Source organism: Pipra filicauda, unplaced genomic scaffold (assembly GCF_003945595.2).
Source record: "Pipra filicauda isolate LSUMZ 115617 unplaced genomic scaffold, ASM394559v2 scaffold26_size5592650_pilon, whole genome shotgun sequence".
Taxonomy (NCBI): Eukaryota; Metazoa; Chordata; class Aves; order Passeriformes; family Pipridae; genus Pipra; species Pipra filicauda.
In genome coordinates, this window is record NW_024104387.1 from 4,396,636 (window position 1) to 4,414,610 (window position 17,975).

The 17,975-nt window shown below is 41.5% G+C and overlaps 1 protein-coding gene across 2 annotated transcripts in view; it reads left to right on the top strand.

The window, feature by feature from the left end:
• SWAP70 (switching B cell complex subunit SWAP70) overlaps positions 1-17,975 on the top strand; it is a 39,161-nt gene that overhangs the window by 18,953 nt on the left and 2,233 nt on the right. For both annotated transcript variants that reach the window (XM_027737626.2, XM_039382469.1), the window contains exons 4-11: positions 4,338-4,565; positions 7,626-7,772; positions 8,033-8,141; positions 8,841-9,022; positions 13,145-13,252; positions 14,721-14,887; positions 15,674-15,872; positions 17,315-17,411. In XM_027737626.2, coding sequence (XP_027593427.1) covers positions 4,338-4,565; positions 7,626-7,772; positions 8,033-8,141; positions 8,841-9,022; positions 13,145-13,252; positions 14,721-14,887; positions 15,674-15,872; positions 17,315-17,411 — 1,237 coding nt within the window. The remainder of the gene's footprint in view (positions 1-4,337; positions 4,566-7,625; positions 7,773-8,032; positions 8,142-8,840; positions 9,023-13,144; positions 13,253-14,720; positions 14,888-15,673; positions 15,873-17,314; positions 17,412-17,975) is intronic.

A 17,975-nucleotide genomic window follows, 5' to 3' on the forward strand; every position in this document is an offset into this window, starting at 1 on the left:
TGGCCTCTATTATACTACTTAATGCTGATTTAATTTTGTAAAAAAGAAAGAAGGTAGTGGCTTACAGTGGATAATGAACATGGTTATGCTGGTGAAAAGGAAGAAATAAGTATTTGACTGAAATGTAACTGATGTTCTGTTGGGATAAAAAAAGGGGTTGTTGATGACTGTGAAAAGGGATATGATTGCTTTCATGTGTCTTGCCCCATAACATATGCTTCTACAGAATTTCGTACTTTGTGAGTAGACTTTTGATGTCTGCTCTGTTAATATCACAAAGGTTATTTGAATATTATAAACCAGAATAGCCTCGTCTGCTGTGCTCTGCTGAGCATGAAGGCCTCCTTGGCATTATTTTTTCTTATTCTGAGAGACCCACTTGTATATCAGAAAAATATGTGAAACATCTATGATACTTCATTCCCCATGGAGGATAGTGCCAGGAATACCTGGAAAAGAAATAGGTACTGAAATATGGGGAAAAGAAAGTGCCCTCTGAAAGAAGATACCAAACAGGCTGCATAGCTCATGTTAGAGTTCTGTTCTTTATATTATTTTTGCCCTCTCTTGTCAAAATTCTGGCTGAAAAGTTTCTGTTGATTTGAGATGGAAGCTGTTTTTCATACTGTGGAGCCAGTTGGTCCATACTGATGTATGTAGTGGTGTGTGTAACTCCCATGTATTTTTACACCTATCTCTGGAAGTAGTGTCCAGTCAGAATAGCAGGAAAAGCTGCTTCACTTTTGCTTTTCAACACTGCTTTTTAACTACAAGAGTAGGTTATATGTGAGAGAAGAGACTTAATTTGTCAGTTATTTGCTGTGTTGACATGTGTCTGTGAAGGGGGGGAAATGCCATTTGCCCGGAGGTTCCTCATTTGAGCACATAATGAATGGTCTCTATTTGCTTTCACACTGATGCATCTTATTTCTTTATATTTGCCTCAGACTTCCATATTCATACTGCAGTGCAACAGGCACTGTTGATGTTGAGCAGATATGTTGAATTTTTTGTGGGGACACTGGTTAACCATGTACTTAAGTAAAGGCAAGATAAGGCTTGAAACGTAGTTGTTTGGGTATTTTTAATTTTAGAAATTGAATTGTAGGTGCACAGGTAATTTTTCAGTTTCAAAGAAGAGTTAATGTATTTTAAAATAACGAGATATTTTATGTACTTTGGTGGGATTATAGGATATTTGTGGTCATGTTAGTGACTTGTAGGTGGGGGGTTAGCAGACTTAAGTGTTTAATTCTATGAATCAAAATAAGATAAAATGTGTACCAATTACATTAAAGGCAAGGATGTATTGGCTTATTTTTAGTGTATTATATGATAATGTGTACTAGCCAAGAGTTTTGCATTGCTTTATTTCCAGACCATTAGTTTGATACACATTTTATTCATATGGCTTGAGCAAAAATTGGAAAAAATTTATTCAGGTATGCTCTTTTTTTCTGTGTGTGTTCCATTGTCAGCAAGTGAGTCCTAGTACTTCGAGATAATTAACCAAAGGAATTTCAGAGCTGCATGCCTCAAGCAGTGTAAGAGGTTGTGAAATCTTGGAACAATACATTTTAAAGTTAAAAAAGTCATTGAAGCTTAGGAACTTTAAAAAATATTATTACTGTCTAGCATTTTGGTAGGTATATTATCTACGTAATTAAACCTGGGTTATTTTAGCTTTCCTTCCAGCTAAAGTCCAGGATTGTAGTTCAGAAATGATGCTGCTCAGAGGGAATGAGCTGAGTGGCAGGAACAAAAGTGGGTAAAAAAGTTACTCCTGCATTGATGCCAAAGCTCGTTCCAGCTCATCAGATGCAGGTTTTAGGAGGTTTGTTTTGAAACAACTTTGCAGTGCTCCTGTTCTTGCATGCTGTGAAGGCTTTTTTGTGTTGGGGTTTTTTTCTATAAAACTTGTCTGGAATAGGAAGTAAGCTGCTTCCTGCCCTTAACTGAATTCTGAGGATTTATGGTAGCTGATGCTCGTAAGTCCTGAATTAGTTTTTTAACTTGAGGTTTTAGGAGAGTGAAAATCAGCAAAGCATATTTTAAAGATTTTGCATTCGAATGTCACTTTTGCAGAGGCCTCTGTTAACTGAAATGAAAAGCAATGCTCTCCACAACTTCTGGACCCACTGTGGAGGCATATTCTGTGCCTAGCTGGCCTGTTTTCCAAGGCAGATTTAACAAGGAGGATATGACAGCCACGTCTTGGAGGTATATGCACTTCCCGCTCCTTCAGCAGAGCGGGAACTTTCCTCCTGGCAGTGCAGCAGCTTGCTGTAGCTTCTCCATTTTGCTGTAGCATGAGCCCATGTGCTACCAGAGCAGGGGCTGTGAGACCAAGAGCAGTGACTGAGCTGAAATAGTAAGAAACCCCAACTTCTCTGTAGGGTGAATTTGGTAATCTACTGCTTCACCAGATACGTGTTCCACTACGCGTTTGTGTGTTTGCTGATCGTAGATGTGAGGGAAAGGGAGGCATTTGCTTGTACTGGTTGCAAGGGAGAGAAACAGCCACAAAATTAGTATGTGTGCTGCATCAAAACCTTGGGAGTCCTTGTGGTGAAATGTGTTGGGGGACAAAAACACTTCTTTATTTCCTTGTACTCCGAAATCTCTTGTGTAGAGACGGCTGGGTGCTCCAAAGCCTATTAGACCAGCTGAAAGGTGACTCTGAGCTGTAGCCAGAAAGTTAATGTGTTCTGTGGTGAAAACATCCTCTGGCTCTCTTGGCCAGGGTTTTTCTTACCTGTAGGAGAAATTACAGTGGGTTTTTAAGCAGTGCCGAGGAAGAGAGGTGAACCGCCACTGGTGATTAGAAAACTGAAGTCCTGGAAATCATTTGGTTTCACCACTTTTCAGTGAGGCATGTTCGTGAGATCATAATGGGATTCAGAGTCTTAAGTCACTCAGTGTTTCCAAAACCATAGCTAAAGTAGATAAACTGAAAGTGGAGCAGACTGTCCTGAAGGACTGACCATCAGAAAAGCAGCACTTGAGCAAATCCATGTTTTTTCCACATGTACAGAGAGAACGTGAAAGGATCCTGTTGCTTTCTCTCCCCGCCTCCACTGGGCAGTGGCAGTTCCCACAGTTCCCACGCCGTCGCATCCCTCATGCCTGCAGAGCAGTGGGGCAGCCAGGATCCAGGATGAACCCTTCCCTGTGGCTTTGTGTACCAACCCACCAGGAGGTGGTTCTGTGTTGGGCTTGTGGTGGCTGAAGAGCCAACCCTTGGGGGACCTGCTGCTTCCCTGTCCCTGGTGTGGGATTACTGGGCACCTTCTCCCGAGCCTTTCCCCTTGGGAGGGTTTCCTGTCTGCCTTGTCTGGTTCCCTGCAAAGCTGGAGAGGAAATGCAGTGAGCCATCACCCAAAATAGCAAAAGGCTTGGTCTGTCTTCAAAACTGGTCTAAGTGCTGTAATTAGTATCCTGCTATTCTAAGTCACAGAAACTCAGAAGCATGGCTTTTACTTTGCTGTGCAGAGGTCTTTCTAGAAAGGTCCTCACTGGTTATTTTGTTTAAAGAGCAATTAAAAGCATTTTGCATGTACTCAAAGCTGTAGATGGGCTTAATTTAAAATACTGTGAATGAACAATGACGAGTTTAAAACCACGATAAAAATCCAGACAAAGCTAGAATCCGAGCCTTCTTTCCCTCTTTTTCATTCTTGTGTTTGTTTTGACTAGTGTTATTGGTGTTATTATCCTGTGTATGGTAATGCTTACAGAAAGATGAAAGATTAAAGAAGGAGAGCTTATTTTCTAAACAATAAAAACGGACGTGAAAAATTTCTCTCTCTCTTGATACCTCTGCCAAGATTGTGTCCAGGGATGGAGTGCTTGAGAGCTAGAGAAGAAGGGTCAGGTGAAGACTAGGGTATGTGATCATACCTTGGTAGTTTTTGATTTCTCTTCATGTCTAAATTGCCATATTTTCTTATTTTTTTCCTACTTTGTTTTCTTTTTGTCTTGCAAGAATACTTTCTGAAACTTCTTGCTTTCTCACGCTTCAGTCATCACAGTTTGGAAGCTGTTGCAGGGAAGGTCCCTTGTGTTCTGTAGGAATCTGATATGTTAAATGAGGCTGTCAGGTTCAATTCTTTGTTTTACTATGAAGAGAGTAGTTGTGGGATGGGCTTGGCAGTCAAGAGTTCAACTGAGACAGGAGCTTAAAACCTTTGATAATTAAACCACCTACGCTTAAGGGCCTACACGTAAGCGTAGGAATCTCGCTGTCATGTCTCTGGAGAAGCTTAGTTTACAGCTCTGCAGCACTTGACTTCCAGGCCTGCTGGAAATGATTGATTTCTGCTTGTACTTCTGTACAGATTGAATATTTACTTAAAAAAATCACCGAAGCAATGGGAGCAGGTTGGCAGCAAGAGCAGTTTGACCACTACAAGATTGCCCTCAACACCAGTCGAGAGGGTCTCTCTGCGTGGGAGCTGATTGACCTCATCGGAAGTGGGCAGTTCAGTAAAGGCATGGACCGACAGACCGTGTCCATGGCCATCAATGAAGTCTTTAATGAGCTCATATTAGATGTACTCAAACAGGTAAGAACCACAGAGAACTGGTATTTTAAAGCAACGATTTATTGGGTAATTAGAAAATGCTCAGTTTATACCGGAATTTTTTCACCCAGTGAATAATGAGCAGGAGGAAATCAGATAAATTACATGTAAGGGTTCTTTAATATGAGTTTATTCTTATAAAGGAGAAATTGTGCTGCTGTTCAGATTGTTGTAGTTGTTGCAGTATTATGAATGAGTTGCTTGTTGGGAGAGCTTGTTTCTACAAAGTGAAAGAAGTGGGCTCTGACTTGAAATATGGCCTTTTTTATGCTACTATCAGCTGCTTGTTAGTTGACAGAATAGCTGCAACACGCTTCAACTGGTGACAGCTCTTCAATCTTTGATAATGCTTTCTGTAGTTTCAGTTACGTTTCAGGAAATACAGTTGTGCTGGTGATAACCTCTGTGTTCAAACTAGGGGGTCTGGACAAGGATTTTGCTCCAGATGAAAGATCTGCTTTTAAGTTGCCCCACTTCAACAGGGCAAAGAGTTGTGGAAGAGCTCCAGAGCACTCTCCCTTCTTGTTCTGCTTTGCAGGCTACGTGACTGACAGCTTGCTTACCTGCACTCAAACACAAGAAGTCATGCTGGCCTTTATTAGCAAACTCTTTCTTCAGATTTCCAGTGGCTGGATTATCAGTTTAGGAATGTCTTTAAAAACTGCATTTCTTTCATGGGACGTAAAAACATCACAGGAACCTGAGGGGTCACAGCAGAGTTTGCCTAGAGAGCTCTTTAAAATTGACTTCTACCTGGCAAAGAATTTTTTTCATCCTTGATTTCTTGGTGAGGAGAGAAACAAAGGCTTTCTTGGCAGGCTTTCCTAAGCTGTTCTGAAGAAGTCATCAGAAAGTCTTGGCACAGGAAATTCTTTCAGAATATCCACAGAACAATGCAAAAGTCTAATTTGTTAACTGCTGGTTGCCTGTTGGAGGTGAGGGCTGGGGACACACACACACATAGTCAGTTGAGGGCAAAATGAAGTCATTCTGGTTTTTGATACCATGAAAATAAAATAACCAGTGTCAGATCAGTCCTTCTTGAAACTTGTGAGGAAGTCAGATTTCTTTTCAGTTTTGATACTGCACTGTGTGTGTTCCTTCCCCCCCCTTTTTTTTTAACTGTCTCCTTTCTTTCCTCTCTTGGTGCCCAGGCCTCTTACTCAAGGATGTCTGCATGCCTTTCAATGGTTGCTTGACACTTAAAAATAGTTTGTGTCAAGGTTTGGCCCAGCATCTCCTGGAGAGTCACTGGGCCAGTGGAGAACAGAGTTCCCTGTGTGTCTTCTGGATGTGGTTCAGTCACAGCCTGTATCCTGATACCTTGTTGATTCACAGACCTGTCCTGTTTATTGTAGTAATCATGTGATTACTTCAAGCTATTAATTAATGACACACAGTATTGTAGCCAAGTGTTGTGCTGCCCCTTTTATTGTACACCTTCTGGATCTCCAAGGCTTATGGAGGGCAGCAGTGTTAATTAAATTTATAATACTTAATTTTCTGAGAGATGTGTCCATGTGACAGTTGGTCCATGTGAAAAAGCTCCAACTTTTCAGGAGCTCTCAATGGGCTTTTGGAAGATGAGAAGCAGCTGATACACTGAAATAATAGGGAAAGATTTTGCAGAAATTTGGGGGGGAAAATATCAGTCTGACTTGGCTTTGAAAGCAAATCCGGTATGTCAGGAAGGGAAAAAATAGCTGGTTATGACTTAGACTGTGCAAAGCATGAGAGATTGAAGCTGCAAGAGTCCTTCACATGGCCTTGCACCCACCCAGACCTCACACCCGAGTATGGAGGCGGCAGACAAAGCCGTTTCTCTGTGCATTCCTGTTTTGGAGCAAGGGAGCGGGGTGGCACATGGGAATAGGCACGGCCTTGGCTCTGGACATGCTTAAGTGGCTAGAAGAGCTGAGTACAGATAAGATGTATGTGTAGGGAGTTGTTTGGTTTGGTTTGTTTTTTAAACAAAAACGCTTCTCCAATGGTACTGAATTTTTTTTCCCCTTCAGACCTGCACAGAAAGATACCTTTGGCTTAAATGTGCCACATTTGCTTGTATCAAAAATTGTTACAGATGAAAGCCATTACAGAAAAAATGTCCCTTGGTCTCCTTTCCAACTTTTCCATCTCTTAATCTGGAATACTTTGATTATACTTTTTGTATGGCTTGTTCATAGCTATATTGGTGTTTCAGTTTCATAACTGCACTTAGTATTGCTGCTTATATTTTAGATATGTTAATATTCAGTAGAGGCAAACTTGTATGATTTGATCGTGATACCAGCCCTATTTATTGTAATTATGGAAGACTGTAATTTTTATTCTTTTATTTTTGTAGAGCTCAGTGGCAAAGTATGGGCTTGTCTTTCTTCTTTTGAAGTAGTGTTGGTAAGGCTTGCAAATGTTTTTCTCGTATAAGAAGTTGAGTGGACCATCTTTCAAGGAAAATAAAATACCGTGAGGGAAATCTTGACATTGTTTAAGTTTCTCTGACATACTCATTGAAGTCTCCTGTATGGGATCACTTCTTCAGTGGGATGCAGCTGCAGGAGTGTGTTGGCAGGGCAGAGCCACTCCCAGGACAGAGGTGCTTCTGCTTTGTCCGTGGGAATATCCCATACCTGGCTGGATTTACAGTGCATGGATGCAGGCCCACATCAGTCACTGGGGTGAGCACCCACACAGGACTGACTGTTTGTATGAGCTGTCATTGAAGTGTCACAGGTGAATCTTAGTGATGGCAAATGTCTCTGCTTCAATGAAGACAATTAAATAGTGAAGGTCATCAGAGAGGACCAAAAACTCATAATAATGAATGGGTAATGACATAATGATTGTTCTGGACAGAACAATTCCCCCCTCACGGGCTAAAGAGCTAGCAGTGTGCTGGTGTTAGGAATGGAGCGTGTAGATGAAATGTCTGGGGCCATGAGGTCACTTTTCCATGTGCTCTATTGGGCCTTTACACCACATAACCAAAAGACCAGGTGGCTGAACAGAGGTCAGGTATTTCAGCTGATGTGTTGCTTTTAACAGGGCTATATGTTGAAAAAGGGTCACAAAAGGAAAAATTGGATGGAACGATGGTTTGTGCTAAAACCCAATATTATTTCCTACTACGTAAGTGAAGATTTAAAGGACAAGAAGGGAGACATCATACTGGATGGCAACTGTTGTGTAGAGGTAAAACCACTCCAAAAACTAAGTATGTCTCTAAAGATAAGAATTAATCCTTTTTTGTGTGTGCGGGATTGACTCCTTATATCTTTTATTAACAGAGCTTTTTAAACTTTATAGAAAAAGAATTCATAAACACCCTTTTAATAAAGGCTCTTAGTGCTGGTATTTACAACTCTGTGGCTCACATAACTGCATACGTGGAGCTTGACTGTATAACTTGATTTCAGTATTTGCAAGGCTAATCCTTTTGTTACCCATTCTAGGCCTTGCCTGACAGAGATGGAAAGAAATGCCTTTTTCTCATAAAATGTCTTGATAAAACCTTTGAAATCAGTGCCTCTGATAAGAAGAAGAAGCAGGAATGGATTCAAGGTGAGTATGTGCAGCAATTAAATATTTGGAGCTGAGCCTTCCCTCTTTACCTGCAGCATGTGTTTCATTGCACCAAAGTCAGACGTATGATGAATGATTACATAGGTCCAAAAAGGAGATATTTTTTTGCAGCTGTAGTAGATAAATAAAATACCAAAACCATCTGCCACTCCTCAGCTTTGCTCTCTGAATATTTCATTGCACATAAGTGAATGAGAGCTACTGTCTTACTGGGAGAAAGTTTTCCCCTGGAGTGTCAGTAAAAATACAGGGTTGGTTCTAGGGAGCTAAGTAATGTGTATGTTAGATAACATCTTATTCCTTGATGAGAGTCACTGAATCTAGGTAGTAAGAAATCCTGAAATGTCAGGGGTTTTTTCTTGCAGCTGCATATGTAAGTCTATGGCCTTTTAGAAATCAATATTGGCGTTGGCATAATGCTGTGGAATTACCAGACCTTATCCTTGTGGCACACAGCCAGTGCTGAGAGCCAAGTGTCTTTCAGTCCTGGTTTGTGTTGACAGCTAGCCTGATGAGAATTAGGAGACTGACACCAGTTATTTCACATTTAAAAAGATATTATAAAAACCCCAGCCCAACGAACAACACCGCAAGTATTCATTCGCAAAGTCCATCCAGAAAGTCGAGCACTTCCCTTCAATGGTGTTCTCTTCCTGTCCCTTTGTCTGTCCTTTCCAGCCATCCAGACCACGGTAAACCTGCTGAGAGCAGGGAGCCCCCCACCCCACAAAGAGGCGCGCCAGAAGCGGAAGGAGTTGCGGCAGAAGCTGTTGGCCGAGCAGGAGGAGCTGGAGCGGCAGATGAAGGAACTGCAGGCGGCCAATGAGAGCAAGCAGAAGGAACTGGAGGCCGTGCGAAAGGTGGGAGTGGGAGCTGTCAAGCCTTAAGCTCAATCCCTGTGGTTGAGCTGGGCTTCTTGGAGCGTGATCGGGCATCTGTTTCCTGTTCAGGTGTTTGAGGCACATTGTCAGCACCAGTGCCCTGAGCATGTGGATCTGCAGGTGGAGCCTGCAGTGATGCTCCAGCACTGACTGCAGCCCTTTCCAAGGACTGCTCAGCAGGCTCAGGGAACTCACTGGCCCAGCCCTGCCCCCTGTACTTAGCAGGGTGTTGTCAAGCTACTGTAGAAGGACATGCCAGCGCTGTGGATGGGCCTTGGTGACTGGAGAGACTAATATTTTCAGTTACTTGTGGGGTTTTTGTTTTCCTTTTCTGTCAGATGTATCTGTCAAATTTAGGGCTTTCCATTAAGATTTTCTTACATAGTTTTCTAAAGTTATGTTATGTGATTTGTATGGGAACTGTTCTTTTTACACAGATGTAGTTTCTAGCGATGTAAATTTAATTTACAAAGATTCCAAAGAGGGAGTGATTTTATGAGCATGTCTAGGCATAATTTTATTGGAGTAGTTTGGGAGAGATTTGTAGAGCTGAGGCACATAGTGATGTTTAAATACATGTTTCCCGTAAACACTGGATTAACTTCTGAAAGCTTGAAAATTGGGTTAGAAATCTCCACAAATTAGAAGAAGACTTGGTGAATACATTGTCCTTGTGGACTGTCTTTTAGTCTGAGGACTGGCAGGAGACACCAAGGTGCCTGTACTGTGGCTGCACGCTCCAACAGCAGATTGAACATGCTGATCCATCTTTGGACTTCGGAACAACTGGTGTCTCTGCAGTAGTTCTCCACAGACACTTGATTAGTATCCAGATATAATCTCTATCTTTTAAAAAAAAAGGCTTGCAAGAAGAGTTACTGTGGCTTTTATTGCCGTGATAGCTTTTAGGGTGGAGTGGGCCTTGAAAACAGCACATCAAACACCTCCCTCCCCTCTGCTGTCCCACGTTTCACCTGCTGAGTCCCTGCTGCTAGAGCAGACCAGACAGACTTGCTCTGTGCTTAGTCTGAAGAGTCTTTTCGACACTACCTTCCTAAATTAAGATCATTTTTCACATTCCCATTTAGAACAAGTCGGCATAATTGCTTGAGTTTTTCATAAATCAAACCCACTAATTTTAGCCCTCTTAGAAAAAACTTTAATGATCTTTGCAGTGGGGGGAAACTGTAAATACTGTGAGAGCATGTCAAAGCTTTTGAGTCTAGAAAGCAAATAAAACCATCCAAAAAACATATTTTTAAAAGTCTTGTCATTAAGTCACAATTTGTGGCAAGGACAAATTTGTCTTTTTTTTTTAATTAACCCTGCAGTGACAGTACTGTTGTGGGTATTATTCTGTTCACCTTAAATGGAATCCAAGAGCGGAAAACCATTTTTTAATTTAATTTTAGCATCTGTAATCTACCACATGTTTAAGATTCAGTATGAAAAATAGACTTTAAAGGATAGCCTGTGTTACCTGCAACTGGCAAGTAATATACCTGTTAACAGAAATCATAAGGCTGGATTTTTGTGTTGTTGACTCTATGGAGAAAAGGTTAAGGGGAGAGAGAACACGAGAGCAACCCCCAAGGAGCGGTAGGATGTTGACAGACTTCAGGGAGTTTTATAAAAATCACAAACTAAAGGGAGGGAGTTGTGACCAGAAGCACCTTTTGAAGGGGACTGGATTAAAATGACTTCTCAAAGAAAGTAGCTTAGGCTCAGACATGAACTACTGCATTTTACCCAAGTGGAATTAGTGGGGAAGTACAGTGTTGTAGGAACTGAAAGTGTTTGATTAGTTAGAAAAATGTTCTTCAAGGAAAAGGCTTTGTAAATGGTTCAGGAAACTAAATTGTTCTGGAAAGCTTAGAGATTGATTTGCTCCTGATGGCAGTGAGCCACCGTTTGCACACCATTTACATCTGCACTCTGAAACTGGTTTGTATTTTGATAGCTCCTGCAGTAGAAAGCTTCAAAAGCATAAGAACTTTTGTCTAAAATAGACTTTTTTTTTTCATATTTTTAATGGAGTTTTGAGATGTGCACATTGAACAGACTGAAAGGTAAGTTTTTCTAACTGTGAGAGCATGCACAAGATGTGTGCACCCTTTCTGTTTCAGTTTGGGGTCTTGCATGGGCTTCAGAGACTCTGTGCTATCTAACAAACATGTCCTGGAATGGTGTGTTCTTGTTGATCCCCTCCCCAACATTTGTGACTTTTCCCTGAACTGCACAGTTCCCAGTAACCTTACCTACCAGGAACTGATGTTCCTGAATTAAGCAGGAAGTTGCTGATATGGAGAGGACAAACAGAGTGTTTTCTTGTTGGCACCCACCCTTGACTGGGACTCTGCACGTTCGCCCTCTTGGCTCAGTATTGGCAATGCTTGTTTAATTTCAAAGCAGGGAAGGAAATCAAAAGGAAATTTCACTTAAATAGGCATCTTGAATTTGACTACAATTACATGCCTTTGAATGTTCTGGCAGAGGAGGAATACTGCTTCTAAAGCACTGGCATCATTTAAGCCTTTCAAAGGAGAGCAATTCTGTACTATGTTCTGCAGCTTAAAAACAGAAACTTGAGCCTTCTCCTTCACTTCTTCCCATCTGTTTCAGACTAGAGTGATATAACGAGCACTTATAAGAATGAAAGTTTTAGCGTGGCAGTTTTAATTGCTTAGGCATCTCATTAGTTCATCTAGGTTGTGTGAGGGAGGATGCTTTAAATGTGGTGCCTTCCAAAAATACTAATGAGCATGATGGAACATAGAAAGGTTTGGTTTGAAAGGGAGCTTAAAGATCATCTACTTCCAGCCCCCCTGCTGTGGGCAGGGTCACCTTTCACTAGACGAGGTTGCTCAAAGCCCCATCCAAACTGGCCTTGAGCACTTCCAGGGATGGAACATCCACAGCTTCTCTGGGCAGCCTGTTCCAGTGTCTTACCACCCTCACAGTAGAGAATTTCTTCCCAATATTCAATCTAAGCCTGCCTTCCTAAAGTTACCCCTTGTACTATCATCACATGCCTTTGTCAGTAGTCCCTCTCCAGCTCTCCAATAGACTCTTTAGGCACTGGAAGGTGCTCTAAGGTCTCTCTGGAGCCCTCTCTTTTCCAGGCTGAACAACCTCCACTCTCTCAGCCTGTCTTCGTAGGAGAGGTGCTCCATCCCTTTGATCATCTTCTTGGCCTTCCTCTGGACTCACTCCAATAGGTCCATGTCCTTTTTATGTTGTGTCCCACTCGTATTGAAGGTCTATGGAAACAATTTCCCCAGCCCAGCATACTATAAAAGAAGCATCAGATAAGTTTCTTAAGAAAATTCTGTGAAAGAATTGTTTTGCTTTCACTGTTGGTAAAGCTTTGGCTGGTACTTGAAGATTTCTAACCTTATGTGCATCAAAATCCTTATGCAAGAAAAAACGGTGACAGCTGCTTTTATTTGTAAAATGAAGATGCGACAAAAGTTTAATAAGTTGCAAGAAGGCATGAAGTTACCAGCAGCTCTTTCCTAGGCCTTAGCTCTGAGTAGGCTAATTCTCCCTCTAATTTCAAGTGATGATTATCAACCAGAATGTTATTTACCTTACTTGGCAGTTTAGGGGATGTTAGAGAGGTGTGATTCACAATAGCACAATCACTTATTCTAGTCAAAGTTCATGGCACTTCTGCTTTGCCATGGCAATTCAGTGCTTCTCACTTCTGTTTCTGTATGAAGTCTATGCATGCTGGCATGTTTTCACTGTGGGAACTCCGATGCAATCCTGCCTGAAATGTGGTTTTCCATAACAGTTTTCTATCCCATATGAGGTAGAGAAGGAAATACAGTGATTTCTCTCACTTGTGCAAGGCAGGACTCAAAGGAAACTTGGAGGTAGTTGGGATAATTACCTTTTCATTGATAAATTTCAAATTGTCATGCAAATAAACAAGATGGAAAATTATATTTAGACATTGAGAAGAGTGTCAGACATTAAAAAACCCCCCACAATGGTGCCTTAATGCGTTTGAAGGTTTCTTCCATTTTTGTTTTAGCTTTGACAAATTGTTTTTGTCCTCCTTTTCTTCCTCCCCCACCTCACACCCTTCTCTTCCAGCAACTGGAAGCAGCAGCTGCTCGTGCTGCTGAGGAGGAGAAGAAAAGACTTCAGACTCAAGTTGAATTACAAGATCGCTTCAGTTTGGAGCTGGAGAGAGAAAAAATGGTGAGCAGAGCACGTGGGTTTTTGCTATGATTACACACAGTGAGCCGTGCCTGCAGCAAGGGCTTCCCTCACAGGAGCCACTGAAAAGATTCCACAGATTTTGCTGGAGGCTGGAGAATGCAACCTGTGTTGCATTTGCTAGAGATGTAGGACTAAAATATTTTTACTGGTGAATTCAAATACTGGCACAGCTTGGCTACAATTTGTATAGCTTCCAAGGCTTAAGTGTTACTGGAAAACTGGGAAAAATATTGACTGTTCGAAGGATAAATGCAGGCTGAGTTTTTTGGAGTTTTCAAAGACGGAGAACCTGAGGCCAGTACGTGCTGTATGAATATGCAAAATGAATCAGGCATAATCAAAATGCATTTTATATATTCCCAGAACTATTGCTTTTTTATGCTGTGTCCTTTTACATTTATGCACACACACAAATATAAAAAGTAAAGTTGCTATTAACCTACACTGGGAATTTCCAAAAGAACTAGTTCTCAATCTTCAAGGGCTTTGTCAGGCATAATGAGTTTTTCTGTTATCTGGAGAAAAGAAGCAGAAATTGTTAAGTCAGTGTGATGGGACATCTCAGGACATAAATGCACACAGTGCTGCTTTATGGGTGAGTGTGAATTCCTGAATGCAATCACTTTCTGGGTCACTGGGATTTCGGTTAGCTGAGGGAAAGCAGACTGCAGAGCAGTGGGGCAGGACATGCCACCCTCCGACGCGTGACTGTAGCCTGTCGGGGCTATGCAGGACATGCCTTGTGTTGGTAAATGCCAAGGGCTTGGTGCTTTATCCCAGCTGCCTCCTGCTGACCCAGCACAGGAATGGCCTCTGTGGGAGTCACAGGCTCCTGGTTTCACTCTCTGGTCCGTGAAAGAAGGATGATAAGGATCAGAGACTGGGGGATTGAGGATATGCAGCATTCCCTCACCTTCCTCCGTCCCTTACCTTTCTTTGTTGTAGTGGCTCTTCTCTTAGCAGAGCCAACCTCCTTAGCTGTTTTCCAGTCCTTTGCTGATGTGGTGCCATCATCCAGACACGTGTGTGAGATACACTGCTGCCAAGGGAGGACTTGCCTGAGGAAGGGAGTGGAAACTGTTACTAAATCAGCCTGATTTTTGTGTCTGGCCACTCTGCAAGCTTTCTCTTCCTTCAGTTTAGTGTGTATCTGTAAACTAAGCAAGAAGATCAAACTGACCAAAGTTAGGTTTGAACCTCCTGTAAAAATCCTGTGCTGCAGGAAGTAGGGCAACATAAGTAACTTGTAATATTAATTTTTTTTTTTTTAATGCTCTTAGTTACACATCTACAGTTCTAGCCACAATTCTAGCCACAGTTCTGCTCTGCAGGCGGCAGGAAAAGGTTTGTCTCTGAAAACATCATCTGAGGGAAACCTGGCAATTCCTTTAAAAATTGGAACCCTGAGCTGAATGTTAGCTCATGTGTCCCCAATTTATGCTGCTAGGTAAGGCAAAAGATGGAAGAGCAGGTTGCTCAGAAATCATCTGAACTGGAACAATATTTACAAAGAGTACGTGAACTGGAAGAAATGTATAAACAACTACAGGAAGCATTGGAGGATGAGAGACAGGCACGTCAAGATGAAGAGACTGTGAGGAAACTTCAGGCCAGGTATGGCTTTGACCAGGTAGAAAAGTATTTCAGTTCCCCACCCCTTCCCTGCAAATAGTAGGTAACTGTACCATGCACTAATGATTGTTTGCCTCTTGGACATGCTGCTGGAATGACCTTCAAGTCAAAACACAGGTTTTATTTTCCCTCAAGATATGAAAGCTCAAGCTGGTATTTAAATATGTTCGATTAGTGCTTAGTTGAGGGAGTGCTCAGCAATTTCAGAAAAGCAGGCACACTTATTTTTCCATCAGGTGGTGTGCTTGTCAGCATGTGGAAAACTGAGATCACTCTGTACAAGCTTGTCAGTTGTTTATTTTATAAAGCACTAACTGTAAATATGACGTTCTACTGTATTTTATGGCAGGTTTAAACTGTACTGATAAAGGGTTAAGTTTCCTCTTATTCACTTGGGCTTTTTTTACCATGGTTTGTTTCTTCATATATTCGGTACTAAGACAATGAAGATAACTTATGCATGCTTGTTTCTTCTAGGGCTCTGTGTTGCGTGTTTGCATTATTGACTACATTTTCTGAATAGCCCTTTGTAGCAGTCAGACTGCTTGCACTGCTGGCATGATCAGCAGCTTGATGCTGAAGGCAAACCAGCAAGCAATAATTTTTTTTCCCTGCTTCCCAAGCTCTTTTTTTATAAACAATATATTCCTACCCTTTAAAAAAGGAGGGAGGGGAAAATAAACAATTAACTTTGCTTCCATACATGTGTGCTAGGTAATGGATACAACTTACTTTTAAGTGCAGTTAACAAAACAATCCCCATTGCAGATTGCTGGAAGAGGAGTCAGCAAAGAGAGCTGAACTGGAAAAATGGCATTTGCAGCAGCAACAGACCATTCAGATGACAGAAGCAGAGAAGCAAGAGCTAGAAAACCAGAGAATTATAAAGGAACAGGCTCTTCAAGTTGCTATGCAGCAACTGAAACAACTTGAACTGGAAAGGAAGGAGGCCCTTGAGCAGTATGAGGTGAGCTGTTCTGTGCATCAACCTCTCATCCACAGATTGACTGAAGTTCATCACTGTTATGCTTCTGTAAGGATTGGTATGGCACGAAGATTATAATGAGAGGTAGTATAGTTGGGTCAGGTTTTCTTGGTCTAGACCAGTGGATACATTTGAAGAAGAGGACCTATTTCAGACACACCACCTCCTTTATTTATTTTTGTCCCAATTTGCATACAAGCCAGCTCAGTCATATCCTGAAACACTCTGTGTGCATTTGTCTTTTACTGTAGACTCACTTCATATGCAGTCCCATTGCTCTCATAACTGAATGCCTTTTGCTTCTGAGTTAGTTATTCTTGCAGTGTTTTGATGATGTAATTGCACAATATTGTCTTCTACAGATGAAATATCAATGTGTTACTGTAGGCACTCGAAAATGCATTTAAGCTCAGATTCTCAATGTGTAGCAGTGCCTCCTGTCCCAAATGCCAGGCCTGCTCTCTGCTCTGCTGAGTGTTTTTGGTGAAGGTCAGTAGCTGTGGAAGTCAGTTTGTGGAAGAAATAAGAGCCAGAATCCAGCGAGTACAGAGTCTGAAGTGCGGCACAATTTCCAGGACTGGGGAGGTGTTGATCCTGCATGTATTTAGGTCAGGAAACAAAACCTGGCTGGGTTTCTGTTTAACTGGAGGGAGTGTTTATGCTGGCCTCCCTGCCATTGAGGTGAGCTCTGTGAAGGACAAGCCAATGAGCTCTTGACTGGCACAGAATACAAATGCTGCAGTGACCATGAACAAGGGCCCACGTGGGGTAGTTGTGGACTCTTTACAACTTCCCATGTTGGTGTTATATCTCACACCATCATTAGATTGCTTTTCACTGGTACTTGCCATTTCTTTAGGTGACATCTCACCTTTTTGTATGCGAAACATCACTTAGTACTCCGAAGGAATTGCTGAATACAATAGACATTTAAAAAAAACCCCAAAAAATCCACAAAACAATTAATATAGAAATAATTAAACATTTTAGCCTTGCATTTGGAATTGCCCAAAAGCCCAGTTTAGACTGAAGAATGCCTCTGTCTTGCTTGGGTGTAAGAGCAGTGGTCCTTTTCCTTTTTTATGATTTCTCGTAGTGAGAGATACTTAGTTTGGAACAGAAAGTGCATCTTCCTGTTTTGAAACTACAGTTTACACTTTCAGTCTTTATGAAGATGAGCCCTGCTTACACAGCTACAGAATCTTTTAAAACCAAGTTATTTTGGGATTCTGGTTTGACAACTTTTTTTTTTTTTCCCCAGCGATGACTAAATTATTTGGGATGGTTAGAAATTAAGCTCTCACTAACACAGAGGGCTGACTGAATTAGCATGGTTCTAGCTTTGGGTTTAAAAGATGTTTTATCTTTTTATATAAACAGAGTAAAGTTGTTCTTGTTTTCAAGCAGGCTGTATCTTATTTCAGGAGGTTAAGAAGAAGTTGGAAACGGCAGCTAATAACACCAAGAGCTGGAAAGATAAAGTAGCTCATCATGAGGGATTAATTCGACTAATAGAGCCAGGTAAGCTATCAGCAGAAAAGTTACAAAAATATGCATTCATTCTGTCTCAGGTACTTAGATCACCTGGTGATTTACTGAAGTCTGCCTTTTCCTGTGACTTACTGGTTTCATGGCAGCCTATAAATAACACAATTGTGAGAACCGCTGATGGTAACTTTCAAGTCTTTACATCTACTGGCCCTACTATAAAGATTTTATTGTCGTTATTATTGTTGTTTGTTTCTTTTATGTTTAAAACAAAGCAAGGATCAGCCTGAACATTGCATCGTGTAGGTGTTGAATGCAGTTAGCATTCAAAACCGTGAAGTAAATATTTGATTTTTGAAAAAGTTTAATTTCTTAGCTTAATTAATAGCATGCCAGCCCAGAGAAAAGTGGCTTCGTAATGCAGCTCTGGAGAGATCACTTTTCTTCAAGGACACCTCTAAAGGCAAGAAGAGGGGTTTCTTAAGACAGAACTATTTGAGGGTGGGGGTTGGAAGTTGGGAGATAAGGATACAAAAGATTGCAGCAGTTGACAACTCACACTAAGCACCTTCAGTGACAGCAGCCCAGGCATTCCTT